A 16,987-nucleotide genomic window follows, 5' to 3' on the forward strand; every position below is an offset into this window, starting at 1 on the left:
GATGAATGAAAAGGCTCCAAGCGGACATGGAGAGGACTTTGGGAGGAAGAATTTGCTAGGATGCAAGACGGGGGAGAAGGAAGGCTGTGGTGTGTACTGAAGAGGTTTTTTTGAGGTAAGGCAGATGGAGCTAAACATGAATGGCCTGAAAATCTGGAGCTAAATGACGGAATTTGCCATAAAAAGAATGAAAGTTTTGGCTTTTATGGAGCGTTGGTGAAAGTGGACTGTGCCTGGAGCACAGAAGTTGGGACAGTGTGCTTGTAAGGCCAGATCTCATCCATGAGGTTGGACTGCTCTGACTAGTAAACTGTTACGTGACAGCACTTTGCTTTCTCAGGCTGTATTTGAAAACAAAGTTGAAGCTATCATTGCATTTCATGAGGAACTCTTGTGTGTGAGACTATCTGACTGACATCGTTAGGAAGCTGTAGATAGGGGATGCATAGTTTCTGGATCTTGTTTAGATGGCAGATGGATACAACTGTGCTCAATTTTGTCAAGACTCAAGTGCTTCTGAGCATATGGACTTAAAGGTCTTTTGGCATTTTAAGGACATAAATGGAAGCAGCTCGGAAATTCAGGCCTGCCGAGACTTTGGTGTCAGCTCTGTGGGGATTTTCAGGACTGCACCCTAGGCTGTAGGTAAAGCAATAAGTAGCTCCAAGGCAAGCCTGGAGATGAGTGCAATGTGTTTTTTGTGTTAACTCCCATTGTGTGTGCTTGGATCTCAAGATAAACATGAGCTACTTCACCTTTCTCTCATGGAAGGTGAGGGGAATAAGCTACTTCTATTTGGCTTGCATTTGATGCAAGGTAATGGCACGCCTGTGGGCATTAACCACACTTGGTTGTGTCAGGTTAACTCACTTATATGCCTGCAAATCATCTCCTTTTTTTATGTACCTGAATAATTTCAGTGGTTTGATCCTTGACTACTGCCCCAGAGTGTTCTCTCTCTCTGTGACTTTGTGTATGCTTGTGCCATGAGAGTCTTCCCTAATTTCACTCTGTCCACCCGTCTCCCACATGAAATTGTCTGTTTCAGCATAAGCGTGGACTCTTGACTATTTGGTTTGTTTCCACCATATTTTCCGATTCCGCAAAAGTGTTGTCTTCCAGCTCTTGTATAGGTTATGCTTCAGTTTACATGCTTGACCGTGGCGTTTTTCTATTCTTACTTTTTTCTTTTTTCTCTACTTGTAGATATCATCTCCTTGTTTCCCTCTCCCAGTTATAGCAAATATGAGAGAATGTTTTATTGCTTTCTGAATGCTTACAGCATGTTGCTGGAGGAAGGGAATTTACAGCCTGTGTCTTCGACTTTTTTGCTGAGCCAGCAAATCTTATCTATCTAGGCAAGATTTTATGTTCTGCTATTCCTAGAGCAGCATTGTAACACCTTGTTTTTAAATTAAGATACTCTAAAGGGGAAAAAAAACCCAGGAAGTACAGGTGCTAAATTTAATAGCTGGGCTGTAAATGGGAGACTTTATAACCGCAGTTTCTGTGTTTGCATTTAATATCTAGTGGTTTACCAGGAACAGATGTGCCCAGTAGAAATACTTACACGTAGAGCACACCAAAATGTTTTCATACTTAGGTCAGATTTTCTTCTACTCCGTCTAATCTCAGTGATCCATGAATTTTTGTTGAAGACTGAGTATCTCTATTGCGGAAACCATTAGAGAAGCTTAGATTTGGGGGCCATATCTTATCATGAAAGGTAACACAACTGTAGAAGTGAAGAGACTAAGTGGTAGCAGTCATTTGGGTATGGCATTATCGAACGGCCAAACTAGTGATTTTACTTCTGTATACTCAGTGAGTGAAAGATTCAGACACTGATCATTCTTTGGTCGTTTTTGGGTATAAGAAAACTTTCTCATTCAGTTCATGTTTTGAAAATAATTTCAAAATTAGTGTCTTTTTGTTGTTTAGTGGCTTTTTTCCCCCCCTCCCCTCTAGATTTATCACTGTGGAAGGCATGTTGAGGAAGTAAATGTTCTGCAGCATTGTTTTTCTTTAGAGGCTCTGACTGATGTGCTTGTGTTAGGCTAACAGAAGACCTCATGTACCTCACAACTGTAAATTCTGCTTCTGTCCCTGAACTTTGAACATAAGAGCTAATATATTTCAATAATTCCTCTTATAGTGTTTACTCAGAACAGAATTCCCACCTTGTTCATACTGCTGTAAAACCAAGTTGGTGATCAGCATCCCAGGGAGATTTCTGTGCAGCTCCTTGCAAATGTTCTCCCATAGCTTTCTGGTATTATTTTTAGGTAGATTTCACTTGCCATTGCTGATTTTCAGACATGTTCAGTCACTGCACCTAGGAGTCTCTAAATGTTCGTCTGCAACCCCAAGTCATTCCGTAGTATGAGGGCAGAAACGTAAGTTGTTTACATTGGCTGTGTAGTTAAGCATCAGTATCCTTCCGCTGTGTTAGCACATTAGCAAGACATATATCAGTGCTGAACTTACTGTCCCGTGTATGCTGAGTATGTAACACATGTCTCTCTACAGTGGATAAGGCCTTGCAGAGTTATTATTAATCTGTTATTAATAATCCTTCACATTTTGCAAGGATATTGGCTTCTAGCTGAGGGAATCTAAGAAAAAAGTCTGTCTATGGAGAAGATTTATTCTATGATTATCCCTTTTGGCATTATAAAACCCTGAATCGTACTAGATGGGCCAGTAGTCTAATCTGTTACTGCAACACTGAACGTGCATGAATCAGAAGTTTGTATTACGGCTTACTGGTACCCCTACAACTATTTTCATCGTTCCAAAACCCACCACTTTTGTGTGAAGTAACGACATCTCCAGTCTGAGTTCTCAGAAATACAGTTTTCACTGAGACAGAGAAGTCTGAATAAAAGTTTCAGTAAAGAAAACAATGCAAAAGGAAAGCTTGTTGAAGTACGCTTTATGCAGCACTTTTATTTCTTTAGAAATACAGAGACATGGGCTGGATCATGGAGTTCTGCAGCTAGTTCATGAAACTGCATCCCATGGATTGGCTGGGTGGGTTTTTTTTGGTTGGGTGGTTTGGTTTTGGGTTTTTTTATGTGTTTTGTTCGTCTATTTACTCCATAACTTGTAACATTTAAGAAAAGGCATGCAGGTATCACTGCACTGGGAATAAATCTTGCTTTTGTGATGTTTGGAAATGTAAGCTTTGAAAATGTAAGAATGCTACATGCTTCAAGGGCTTACGATCTTGCAAATCTTGTGTAAGCTTCAATAAGGATTATGTTTTTATTATTCCTTGAAGCAGAGTGTTTGCACTGTCCTCACAAATAATCATAATCAACGGAGGAGGTGAATCAAAACTAATTTGAACAAGGCAATCTCTTACACTTGAAAATCCTGAAACTTGATGGAGAACTGATATGGCTCCTAAACTTCGTAATAATTCCGTTGTTATCCTTGTCTTTAAGCAAGTGTATCCTATATTTGCTGTGCAGAGGCACAAAGACAATATGGTATTAGTGATTGATTGATTGATTGGAGTCCCAAGAAGACTAGAATGCTAGTTAGAGTAATGGGAATGCCAGCTAAAATACATCTGACCTTTTAAAAACAAATTGGGATTCGGTGTTTCTGTTACTTTAATGGGAGTTTATGAAACACGTGCATATGACACAGGTGTTCATTAGCTGCAGGAGATGTTGTTCTTAGCTGTGTGGGATTTTGATTTTATGTTGCTGTGTATGGCTTTAAAGAATGCTAAACAGTTGGTTACAAAGCCTTGAAATTTAAAACAAAGCTGCAGCTGGTTATAGGCAGTATGCGCTAGTCTTGTCTGTAGTCCTTTAGGTTTTGGGGCAGGCATCTCTCAGTTTTGAGTGCAATAGGATTTGTACAGTTTTGCAAACTTTTAAAAGCTGTGGATTTTGTCTTGTTTTTCAGAGTATATGCTTTCATTGTTCATTGTGCTTGAGACTGAATATTTTTATTCTTGCGTCTTCGCTTGATGTTTCATAACTTGTTAAAAGAACAATGCTTTGCCAGAAAATTTTGATGTCTCTTGTTCTTGGCCTGAACAAATTAGTTTATTCTTGGCTAGTTAAAGCTTCAGAATAGACCAAATACTTAGATATTTCTGTTCATTCTTGAAGATCAAAATAAAAATGTTTTCTCTGTACTGTTCTGTATTTCAAAAAATTACTTAAATCAGGCCAGCTGTTGTGCTTTCTTGTGCCAGGTTTTGGGAACCTTTGTCCATATGGCATCATATGCATGTCATCATTAGCTTTACCAGTAACATATTCACCTCTTTGTTTTCTTCCCAGTCATAACCACCACTGATGCTATGGCATTATTGTGATAATACAGAATTCTTCTGTGACGGAAAGCGGCAGGGACTTGATTGGTCTAGTTAATTTTCCCTGTCAAACAGATGCAAGGGTGATTTAAATGTTTGTAGAGTATCCAGAGAAGAGCCATGAAAATGATTAAAGGGTTGGAAAATACTCCTTCAGGTGAATGAAGGTGTTTCTTTAAATATAATAAATAAGTAAGCAGCTAGTGAGTGACCCGATAGCAGTTTACAACTACCTAAATGTGTGTGGGGGAAGATTGATAGAAGGTGAGTCTTCAGTCTAGCAGAGAAAAGTATCATGAATTGATTACAACTTTATCTTAATTCCTTTGGGTTTAGGAGGAAGTTTATGCAGTGGGTCTAGTTACAGCAAGGTGTTATATGCTCTACTGGGTTCTCTGCCTCTGAAAAGATGTGTCCTCTAGTAAAGTGGGAAATTCTTGTAAAGCAGATCTTTTAGCTAAAAAATGTGCATTAAGGGAAGTTTTGTGGTCTTTGTTTTATAGATTAGATTGCAGTGTTCTTGAGTTAGGTACAGGTACCTTTTGACCCTGTCAGACTCCTTAGAAATACCCATGGTGCTAGAAGACTGCCAAGTGTGATGGGTGAAATAAAGGTGAGTAAGAAGCATAAACTGGACATGCCTTGTGTCCCAATCCTTTTGCGATCTGTCTGCACAATCCCTCCTAGGAGGATATAGACTTTTTTCTGGTTGAAACAAGAATGGTGCAATAGGCATGTTATTTTAGTTCATGCACTAGCTTCAATCCTCTGTCATAGGATTTATCATAAAGAAACTTGATAAACTGAGATAACAGAGGATTAAAGTGCAAGAAGTGCAATGAATAATCAATATCAAAGCAGCTAAGTTAATGCAAGCACTGGAGACCTTTAAAAGAATCATTCATATTGGGACTGTATAAACTGATTTATTAAAATTGTGATAAATAAGTGAATAGAAAATTTATACTTCTGTAGGTATTCAGTCCAAAGATATATGGCCTCTCAATTTGGACTCTGCAATGGTACTTCTCTAACAGTCTTCAGTATCGAGTTGTGCAGCCCGTGCAGTTAGTCGTGTACTGTTTTAAAGGCTACACTTACAGCTTCAGCTGTTACTGTTCCGTTTGTATATTCTGAGGTTTTAATCAGACTGAGCTTTTTTGAATCTCTGCAAACTTGTAACAATATATGTACTTTTAAGTGATTCTGATGCATTACCCCATTTAGTTTCCAAGCCTAGGGTCTAATCGTGTAGATGCTTGTTTGAGTTTACTTTCAACTGAGCCAGTCTGCAGTGAACCTTATTTTCACTTGGACTTATTTACAGGACCGAGCCAGTATTTTGAATATAAATGCAGAAGGAGAAGTATGTTGTATAGAATATTAATCTGTAACCAGAAAGAGGAGGGGGAAGGGGGTCACTAAAATACTGCAAAGGTATTTAATGTGAAAGCTTTCTAAACACGTTAAGGTGTATGAAGTTATGTTTCTCACATGTGTTCTTACATGATCCTTGTTGTCATTTTGTAAAATCCTCCAATTATACTGCTAGTGGAGCTACCAAGATGTGTGAAATTCTTAGATAATTAAAAAGTGTAGTTCATAGAACAATACTCCAATTAGATAATACTGGTTTGCCTTCCTTATACTGTAGAATTAAAATTTCATTCATCCAAGGAAGTCTTTCTTAAACTTGAGATTGGGCTTTGAGATGACTTCTTGTTAAAATCAACAGCATGATCTGCAGAGAGCTCTCACTGTTATGAACCACTTTTAAACAGTCACCATTATTTCTGCAGTGTCTTTAGAAATGTAATTGGACAGATGGATGTGCTGGATTGGCACTGTAAGTGTCTTTGCGCTGAGAATAGTATCAATAGCTATTAATAACTGTGAGAGGCTCTCCAGATAAATTAGTGAGTAGCGACCTTATACCTAAGGAATACATATGTTATTAAAGTAAAAATAAAGACTTACTAAGTTTCGAATTTGAATCTCATATGAATGCAGGGGGTTTCAAAAGTCATGTATTTTAGTTATGTAATGTTTTCTCTAAAACTAATACTAAAAGCAGAGATAGTCACCTTTGTACTGCTTCAGGATTTCTCCTGATGAATGTAGGAGAGACTATGCTATGCATTTGTTTGCTTATTTTTAAAGTTTGTACTTCCTCAGGAAAGAAAAATACAAGTAACATGCAGGAAATTTAACCATCTAAAATCTATTGGAAAGGAAATGCTGAACCACATTTAACAGAAGTATTTGCATATTAAAACACTTATAGTATGCTTCACAGAAGTTTCCTGTGACTTTTAACTCTAGATCGCCATCAGTGCAGCCTTACTTATTGAAACTCATCTCCATTTGCCTGCCATATTTCAGTAGAGGTTAATTATGTCCACTTTAGACATTACCAGGTAGGATAGTCAGTCCTTTTCACTGGTTGTGCTCTTGTTCTTACTTTGGAGAAAGAAATCAGATGGTTTCATGTGTGTATTTCCTGTGAATTGCCCCACGTAAAGAATTAAATCCTGCAGAGGTAGATGCCTGAGGGCAATTTAATTTATTTAGGTATATATATGAAAATATATTCTTCTGTTTCTTGTCTTTGCAGTGTGATACTTTAAAATGTATATACACAAAATGACAGGAAAACCGTGTGTATAGAAAATTACTGTTATATAAGGAAAGAACATGAAATATTTATATCAGGAACATGTTAGCAGGTACCGTATTCTACTCTGGATTCATCCTTACGATTGAGTGCAACTTTTAAATATTTGTTCTAAAACTTCTCCCACCTAACAAAAAAAAACCACTGTACTACAGCCTGTGTCATCACAACAGACATTTTATTTGTGATCAAATTAGAATCTAGGTCTTAGGATTTGAAAGACAAACGCATTAATCCCCTGAAAGATTCAGTGAGTCTCTGTCAATTTTAATCAGGTAAAGGCATTGGTCAGTTTGCTTCAAAGCAGTTGGAGGGATTTTTTAATTCAGGGAGCTGGCTGTTTTATTTCAAGCTCATTTCATCTTTCAGGTAATAATGTACCTATTGCGTGTGAGGTACTGCAGGATTTAATACAGTCATATGTCCCCTTAAGCTATCACAATTCTCTGTATTTTGCAGAAATCATTTGTGGTCATCAGCACCAGCTAGTAAGTAGGACACAAAATTGTGCCACTTTTGAAAAACGGGGAGGGGGGGGGGGGGGGGGAGGAGGATGTTGGAGTAGCTTGGGAGGTTTGTCACTTAAGAAGATGACTTAGAAGAATGAATTTATCTTGGTTTGAAAGAGGGTATCTGAAAAGAAGTGTGGAACAAGGGTCTGCATGTAACTGTGTTTTCCGTATAGAACACGGACAAGCAAGCTTTCCTGGTAAACTGAAATGTAATTGGTTTTGTGATGTCTTCTGTGCAACAAGAATGGTGTGTGGAGCTGATTTAATACTGAACAAGTTACTTTGCATTATCTGTGCGAGATCTTGTGATGAGCAAGTTTTCTAAATCTGGCAAGTTCTGGGATGAATAGTAGCACGTTTTCTGGTGCCACAGTAATAGTAAAAAATAATCCTATGTAGAGTCTCCTAAATGCGCTTAAAACAAAGACAAGGTGGTATTCTTAGTTAGCACAGTAGGAATTGGAATAAACTTTTTGGCTATTGATACACTTCTGGTTTGGCCAGGATGTGCTCAAGAACTGAATCCCCTACTGTATTCCCTCTCATACAGGAATTTTGTGTTCAAAGTGTCATTAATTGTCCTAGGAGAGGTCAGACCCAGCCCCCAAAATCCCAGTCAAATAGATTCCCTAGACAGTGTGTTGTGTGGTCTGTATCGGTAAGCTATGCTTTTCTTGCCAATATTTTAAGACTTGTCTCTGAGATGTGGTGGCTCACTGTCCAAAAACCCTGTGCAGAGGCAAAGTAACAGGCTGAAACCATGATACAGGTATGGAAGTGTAATGGCAGCTGCCCAGGTGCCCGTATGTTGTTGTCAGAGTTAAATATATGTATTGGTTTTCTCCACTGAAGTTCTTCAATTTCTAGTATTTGTGGAAAGAAGGTGAAAGAATTGTTTACGGCACTGATGAAGCGGGAGCCAAAGCCCACTTGCAGCTGGGCTTTCGTAAAAGTTGTCCCTTTGTCCTTCCTTTCACCCTCTAGTGAATCCTCATCCTTCCCTCTAGAAATCTTTGTCTCCTGCCACAAAAAGAAATCTGGAATACGTCATCGTTTCCTGTTTCAAGCAGTGGTGGTAACATTCATCTCCTGGGTAAAATTCAGATCTTTTCATGTTTTTCTTTGTCACTTTAGTGTTCAAGATACCATGAAACACTGGGTTAGAAAATAGAAGGCAAATTCTCAAATATGTGCTTGCCTCTTTATATCGCTTAGTGCGAGAAGGCTGGGAAAGCAACCGAGTCTCTTGCCTCACCGGCTCTTAACTCTTTGCACACTGCAGTGTCTGAAGTGAGATGTGGATTTGATTAAAGCATCTCACACATTGGCTACTCCCAGAGCTGTCTCTTAATGAAGAAGTGACAACTTTCTTCTTGCTTGGTGGAGATGAGTCTTTGCCCATTACTTCATATCTGGTGGATGCTGAGGTTCTCCATTTCTCTTGACTTTTAAGCGGTTTTATCTCTTATTTTTAAATCCAGTTTGGTAGAGCAATTGCTAAAAGCAAGCAGGAACTAAAGTGTAAGGGAGTGTGATTTCAGCTTCAATAGGTGGCATTTGGTGAGGTCTGGAAAATGGGGCTGTTCCTTTACATCCCACACACTACACTGTACTATAAAGCAATTGTTCTTATGTTTTGCAGAGAGTGCATTATATTGTAATAGAAATGTCTATTCCAGGGACTTGCTGAAAAGTAAGAGGTAACTAACTGTCTGCTCTCACTTTCTTCAGTTTTGTTTGCTGCCTGTGTTTCTACAACCAGTCTATCCGATTTTTTCACCAGTCCTCCCTGTACTCCTTACCCTGTCTTGCCCTTGGCTTCTGCTGGTGGCTGTGGTCTCAAGGCTGACTCCCATCATTCTGGCAGCATTAACCTTGCTGGAGGTTTCCATGCTTTAGGATGACTTCTCTGTTCTAGTATTATCAGCCATAAAGGAAGCAGCTAGGCTGGTTTCTCTTTCTTTTCTTCCACTTCTTTTTAGGCCTCCTAGCATCTTGCTTGCACAGGCAGATCAAGTATCGTTAAATATACTGAAAGCAGCAATAGTCAGTGCCATGTACACTGTCTTTCTGTAGATCACAATATGTGTTGTTCATTAGAGGGTCTCGCAAAACCTGCTTCTAAAGTGGGGTTCTAATTTATGATCTTAAGGGCAACCAAGGAAATGAGAGAAAAAAGTGGAGGAGGCATAATGGCAGTGATGTTCTGTACTTCCCTCATTGCATCGGAGTTCCTTATTTGGTAAATAAGAAGGGTTTTCTAACTTACCTGTTAGTATGCCTGGGATCAGGAATTAGTTTATGGTGTGGGGTTTTTTCACTGTCTTTGGTTTACCATGGAGAAAAGCAGTTCTCTGAAAGAGCTTGTCCTCTAGGCAAGTCTGTGGGCAACTGCATTGCTGTTTGTGAGTTTGCCCAGAAATGACTGAAGACAGGTGTGTTAGATGTCTGAGCTTCCCAAGGAGCCCTGTGGTTTGATTCCCATCTGAACTCCAGCTGGCATCTGGAAAGTAATCCAGTTAGTATCATAGAGCTGTGCAGTATCTGAAGTATTGATAATTATGGGATAGTTATCTTTTATCTCTTGCTATAACTAGACATTAGCCTTCATATGGGGGAGGAAGGAAACACTTCGTAAGGAGGTGTCACTGTAGTCTCTCCCTTCCCTCCTCTGTTGCAGAGCCATCTTCTAATCCTAGGTGTCACTGGCTAAGAGTGCTTTTTTGACACAGATCCAGAACTTAATATAGGATATTTTGGGCCCTAGAGTATAACTCCAGATCCCGTGAGTGACTGAAGGAGACTGTAATAAAACCTTTGTCTCTCATGTGGCAGCACAGGTTACTCTAACTGGAACCATTCCTTTAAACTCTTTTATTTAGCTGTTTTCCAGTAACGTTGTTAGTATTCTGTCTGAAACATATGAGACTGATGTATATCAAATAGCAAAGGTGCTTGGTTGGCATCATACAAGCTTTTTAGTGCTTAATTTTAAACTAATAAAAGCTATTAATTCTATCAGTATTTCGCTAAATTTGTGTATCTTTCATTTGCAGTGGTGTTGAATATTTGGTTATGTTGCTGTTGCAGTAACTGTTCATCATAAGCATCATTGGTTTTTGATGGATTGGTGGGTTGGGTTTGGGCGCTTGTGATTCTGTTTGCCTTACTGTTTTGGATTGTAGAACTGGGCAATAAAACTTGCATGACATAATGAATCACTGTGGGAGTTAATGTGATATAGTGGGGTTTTTTTAGAACAGTTTTCTTTAACCTTCCTAGAAAGAATGAGTGTGTGGTGTTTCTACTGTTTTATGCAGCTATTCCAGGAGAGAATAATACTTAACGTATGCAATGCTTAAAATGATGCTGAATTATCTGTTGTTCAGACCTTGTTGACTGCTTCTGTTTGCTTCACCCTCCCCAGACAAACGTGTTGATGATTGGCCCTTGATGCAGTCTCCATTTCCAACACTGACTATAAGCACTATTTATCTCCTCACTGTCTGGCTGGGCCCCAAATGGATGAAGACCAGAGAGCCCTTCCAGTTACGTTTCCTGTTGGTTGTTTACAACTTTGGGATGGTTCTACTCAACTTCTTCATTTTCAAAGAGGTGTGTATGCCTTCTCGCAGGAGGGAATTCGTATTTAAGTCTGATGGTGTCTACAGATTGCACAATGAAAATAATCTTACCTATTCGTAATGTCCGTTGAGGGTGAATGCTTTGCCCGGACTTTGAAAGCTGTGTTTGCCTCTGATGTGAGTGTTTCTGTAGCTAGTTATGTTCTGTTTGAGAATAAATGCACTAAATGAGTCTATATAGAGAGAGAATTTGTGTACTAGCATTCCAAGTTCTTCTTAGATTTATGTTATTGTATATAGTGGACAGATTAACTAAAGTCCATAGAGATTTAACACTTGTAACTGATTTTTGTTTTTTCAATAATCCTAAAGGATGTCAGAATGTAACTTGTTAGAAATTGACCTGTTTATTGGTGCCTTCAGTGTGTTTATCATTTTTAGAAATTCAGGTGTCTATTGTCTGTAGTGAGAAAAAGTACTGTCTGCAAGTTAGCTTTTAGAATAAGAATAAAAATGGAGTGAACTGCATCCTTATTTGAAAATGAAAGGATACAGTCTTCTAATATTTGGTTTGCAATGTTCTGAGTGTGTTAATTTATATAAATTTCAGTGTTGCTGCATTTCTCCTGTGTTAGGTTTTCAGTACAGAGAAAATGACTAGCTGTGATGCAGTGGATCAGCTCTTTAGCAGTAGCTAAGTGGGATTACTTAGCAGTTTGGTAATCATTATTCAAGGATAGCTGTCCAGGATATAGCTGATGCTAAGGAGTCGTTTATGCTGCTGTGACTTTGCTCATGCGGATTGAGAGTCTTCTTCCTGGAAGATCTCATAGAATAAACCTGCAAAATCTGTTTCTAGAAGTAAGCAAACAAACAGACCAGTTAAAATTACACCATTGCAGAACTCTGACTAGTCTGCTCCATACTTTTGCCAGGAAAGCATGACGTATCTGATGATGATCTGCATATTGACCCTTCCCGAGAGTTTCTGTAATCAAATCATTAACTCATTTCAGCCATTTTTTTAAGACATAGTTCAGTAAAATTTTAGCCATCACACCTCAATCGTCATTTTGTCTAAATTGTTTCCTTGCACTGTTCAACTGAGTCATAAACTACTACAGGTACAACAGAATTTAATGCTGACACCAAAGCGTAGGTTGTGGGAGTGGATGAAATCCAGTCATCGTGGCAGGTTAAAACTGAAACTCCTCTGAAATGAATTCTGCAGGTTTTTTGCCATGACTGTCTCTTTCACTTATTCTTTTAAATTAGTTTGTTTACCTGTAAGCTGAATTATACTAGACTTGTGGTCAATTAGTTTTCAAACCTGTGTTGCTTATAGGGTAACACATGTTTGTGTGGCATTTCCAAATCACTGAATTCACATAAAAACAAATAGGACTGCAAATATGTGTTTGCTGCTGATAGGCTGAAAGCTCGTAATGTGAGATACAGACAGAGGTTCTAGTTTCCTGCTATTTCAGAGGGTAGGCGTTTACTCAATGGATGTTAAGGCTGTGGACACAGCATTTACAGGAAGTGTCATTTCTTGATCCTGGAAAATGATAGGAGGAAGGTGTTTAAGGTCACTTTAAGGAGGCAACAACTGCTTCAAGCTATGTGAGGTTTACAATAGCAGTGTGCCACTGCTGTAATTCACATGAGTAAAGTAGTCATTATAAGTAAAATAGTACACAGTTTGTATTTTGTGAATGACTGTACAGTTTCCGGGTATTGCCTAGAACAGAATTTGAATGTGAAATGCCTTTAAATGCTGTTTAAATAATCATCCTGATGGCAAGCTGTATTGTTAATTTGTGATAACTTACATAAAAGTGGTAAGTCCACAAAGCACTGCTAGGTTGTATCGTCCAAGATTCCCATACATTGGACTCAAATTCTGATTCAAATTAGGAGCAAATTTTGCTTAGCATGCAGAAGTCCCAGATGCATAGACCCTATTTTGCAATGAAGTCTTTAATTTCTAATTCTGCTTTGAGGCAGTCTGGTGGAGTCAATTTACTGCCTTTTGCTAGGTGAACCTTGGTCAGATGACCCAGTAGGTTGCAGCAGAGATCGGTTAGTTTCTGTAACAGTATGGACTAAACTGCTCTCTGCTCTTCTCTGATATTGTCAAATGTGCCCATGCCTGTGAGGGACCACACTGGGAGAGTAGTGATGTTACAGCAGTTTGTAAATGGACTTGGATGATGCCAAGGTAGTTAAATTTCTTTTTTAGGATAATTTCTGTGGACAGTACTTTCACTTCCCTACTTAACAGACATGTGCAGCAAGTAAGTCCAGAATTTCACCAGGGTTTGTGTGTTGATTTTATGTGGATAACACTTGTCTCTGCATCTGTCTGCACTCGTAGTGCTGTGTGCAAGTTGAGATACCAAAGTAAACTCAAGTTTGATCTAAATGAGATGGAAATCAGGTTAGCGGTAAGAACAGTTGGTGCCTACCCATGTTTATTTTGGACATCTTTTTGTATCAACCTTCTTTACTTTTACAGCTCCCAATTTACAGGTTATGTCTGCTCCACTGCTGTCTTCTTTTTGATCCTTGACAGGATGGGATTATCTGTCTTTAAACAATCTTGGATCATAACATTTCATAAATGTCAAGATTAGAAGTATTACTTGAACCTTGTACAGCTCTAGGCAAGTGTTCTTCTTTCCAATGGGAAGTTGTTCAAATATCAAGTTTGTCTTCTCCTGTTCAGGTTATTGCAACATGGTTTATTTGGAGTGGCCCTACAGGAGCACTTCATGTGCTTTAGGCCACTTCTGTTGGCATGAAATGGGGAACTTCATCCAGTTTCTATCAATATGTTCTATGGATGCTCAGCATTGGCTGTTCAGGGATCTTTTTCTTGATTTTGAATGTAGACTGTTTTAAGAATAGTAGATCCAAATTATCTAATCCCTGTCTACTGGGGAGAGTTCTCTCTAATCCATCACGGGAATAGCGTTTCTGTCATTCATAGTGAAAGCAATTAGGTATTTTCTGTCTCTGAAACTAGAGCTGTGAGAGGGAATATGCATGTTTGAATAGTTTAAGGTCACACTGGAATTCTTATTAATTTGCACAGGACTGTAATTATCTGGGCAGATACAGTCAGAGAAAGATGAGTACTTTCTTCTTAATTTACAAGAAAAAATAGATACTGTGTAACAACAGGTTGTTAGAAATCAATATTGGCTTTCTTCAATAGTATTCTCAGGACTGATAAGGGTATTTGAAATATTTCTGTTCAGGTAAGTTTGATGTAAGAAATTTGCTGATAATTGTCGCAAACATGTTTTATGTAGTATCTTTGCCCTCATGTATGACTTTAATATTTTCAGCTGTTTTTGTCATCAAGAGCTCGAGGGTACAGCTATGTCTGCCAGACAGTGGATTATTCAGATAATGTTTATGAAGTTAGGGTGAGTATTTCTTTTTTGTATTCACATATGAATGTGTGTAATACATAGCACTATGTGATGGTTTAAGTCTTGTTTGAAAATAGTGTTTCCAAAGTTCTGCTGTCAGCCGTGACCATATCCCGTTATATTCTCACAGACCGCTTCAGGTTTGACTACATTGCACATAGCAGGTTTAATCAAAGTACAGCACAGTATTTGCTTTAACTTTCAGCTGACTGTTACAAGTAAGGGTAGCCTTAAAGATACCATCCTTGGCTTCATCCGTGGTTGTACAATCCAGGATAACCTTTGTATACATACTTTGGTTCCTAGACCTTGCTGAAGTTTCTGATACCAGGGTAACCACAGTAAAGGTGTAGTGTTCTAGCTAGATCAAAGCAAGTAAGATTTGTCAGCATATACTGTGGTTGCATTTCACTCATACTGGTGAGGCAACTTTTTGTCTCCTCTACAAATGTTTGGCTTCGTGAGGTCTTGCTGGCTTCTGGCAAATATATTATCAGCACATTTCTTTGTAGAAGCTTAGATTTCAAATGTGTGTTTTTTGGAAAGCATTCAAATTAAAATCAAAGTGCAGGTGCTTGTTAACTTCTGTAACGCTGTTGATTAGCTCATGTACTAAATCTTATCTTCCAGCAGAGCTGACACTTGTGAATCTCAGCTGTTCTTGCAAGTTTCACCTACAGATTAGAACATGTTCCTGAAAACGTAATGAAAGTGTGCTATAGTCTAAGTACATTTAATATTTATAACACATTTCAAAAAATGTCTGTCTACAAGGCTGTTCATGGGTAGTATTACTCAAAAGCTTATGCACATGACAGGAGTGATAGCGAGAAGGATAGGTTTGAGTCTTAGACCTTTATGTTTAATTGCTGGTATTGCAGAATAATTCTGCATGTAGATTTTTATTTGCCTTATGGTAGTCACCTAGCTGTTACCTTTGCCGATACTGTGCACTTACTATTTCAGTCACTAGAATGCTTCTGTTAAGAATTTTGTTTAAAAACAAAATCTAGCCAAATGTAACAAATGCTTGACAAGGTTGGTTTCAGTAGATAACCAAAGTAGAATGCCCTTGTACTCAGCTGGATGACATTGAGGACTGGTATGACATATATTGAAAGAATTTTTATATGAATTAAGTACAAGGGGTAATGAATTTTATTATGCAAAAAATTCTGTTTCATAGCCTCACTTTTAGGTGAAGGTGTTTGTGGGAGGCTGTGAAGGGGTCAAACCTGCCCAAAAGAATAATTTTGTTTTCTTCGTTATGACAAACAAAGCGTTATTATACAGTGAAATAAAGACAAAGTGATGTGCATAATGTATTTATTTCATATGATATGTCCAGAAAAGAAAGGTTGCTCTAGCAATTATCTACTCTTTGGATTTCTTGACTCCTTGAGTTTTTTGAAAACTTATGGATTTGCATAAACTTTATTCCGAAAGTTCTAATTTGTAACATGTTCAGTTTGCAACTGAGAGTTGGAGAAGCAAGGGAAATTGAGTTCTTTCAAGTTGTTGCAGCAACTGTATAGTATGTATCAGCTAAAACCCTTATCTTGATCATTAGCTGGTAGTTCTTTGGAATGAATTCTGAGTTTAGGTAAAAAAGTCACAAGTAGAAAACTACAATTTCCACAAGTGTACTTTGTCTAATTAAAAAGTCTGGGATACATTTCTGGCCTGCTTTACAGAGGTGTGTTGTTGTTTTTTTGACACTATAGGACAAAAAAAAAAATAATCATCATAAATCATCATTTTTCATAGCATAAACCTGCAAAAGCAGTTTTAAAATGTAAATAAATGTGGGTCTCTTTTTGCAGTTTTGCTTTTGGAATTGATAAACCTTGTAGCACATCTCTCACACCCTTTTAATAGATCTAGATACTGTATGTCTAGTATCTGTTGGCACTGGGTTTTGTCTGAAGAGGAATGCTGCACTGCAACAGTAGCATTAATTACAAATGCAATAGCTTTATTTGTAAGAGAATGAGTAAATAAGTCCTGTTTTAGTCGGATAAGGGAGGCCGGGACTAACTCAAATGGAAACAGCACTGAGCCCAAAAAGGGTTATGGAACATGCTCTGGGAAGTGACGGCTTCATGTATGACTTTGTTGTGAGGATTAGAAAGCTGGAACAAATATTGAGAAATATGGACTATTTACATGGTGGTCTAAATGGCAACACAGAAGCACCGGTGTGACCTCTGTTTCTACCTTTTTGGGAAAGTGCCACTATCAGGTTGCCATGTACTGGCCCCTTTTGACCAAAGCTCTTGCTCAAAATGGGGGGTCAAGAAACCATCCTTTGCTACTCAAGGGAGTACAGGGAGCTGGTAAACAGTCCCGTCCCCCTGTCCTGTGCCCCCCCCCCCCCCCCCCCCCCCCCCCCGCAAAAAAAAGCGTTTGGTGCCAGAAAATGTGTTTCCTCTCCAAGCCAC

The 16,987-nt window shown here is 38.5% G+C and overlaps 1 protein-coding gene across 1 annotated transcript in view; it reads left to right on the forward strand.

Annotated features, from left to right (window-relative positions):
• Nucleotides 1-16,987, forward strand: part of ELOVL4 (ELOVL fatty acid elongase 4) — a 35,251-nt gene that overhangs the window by 6,278 nt on the left and 11,986 nt on the right. The window contains exons 2-3 of the mRNA XM_075414463.1: nt 10,950-11,137; nt 14,460-14,540. Coding sequence (XP_075270578.1) covers nt 10,950-11,137; nt 14,460-14,540 — 269 coding nt within the window. The remainder of the gene's footprint in view (nt 1-10,949; nt 11,138-14,459; nt 14,541-16,987) is intronic.

Source organism: Opisthocomus hoazin, chromosome 2 (genome assembly GCF_030867145.1).
Source record: "Opisthocomus hoazin isolate bOpiHoa1 chromosome 2, bOpiHoa1.hap1, whole genome shotgun sequence".
NCBI lineage: Eukaryota > Metazoa > Chordata > Aves > Opisthocomiformes > Opisthocomidae > Opisthocomus > Opisthocomus hoazin.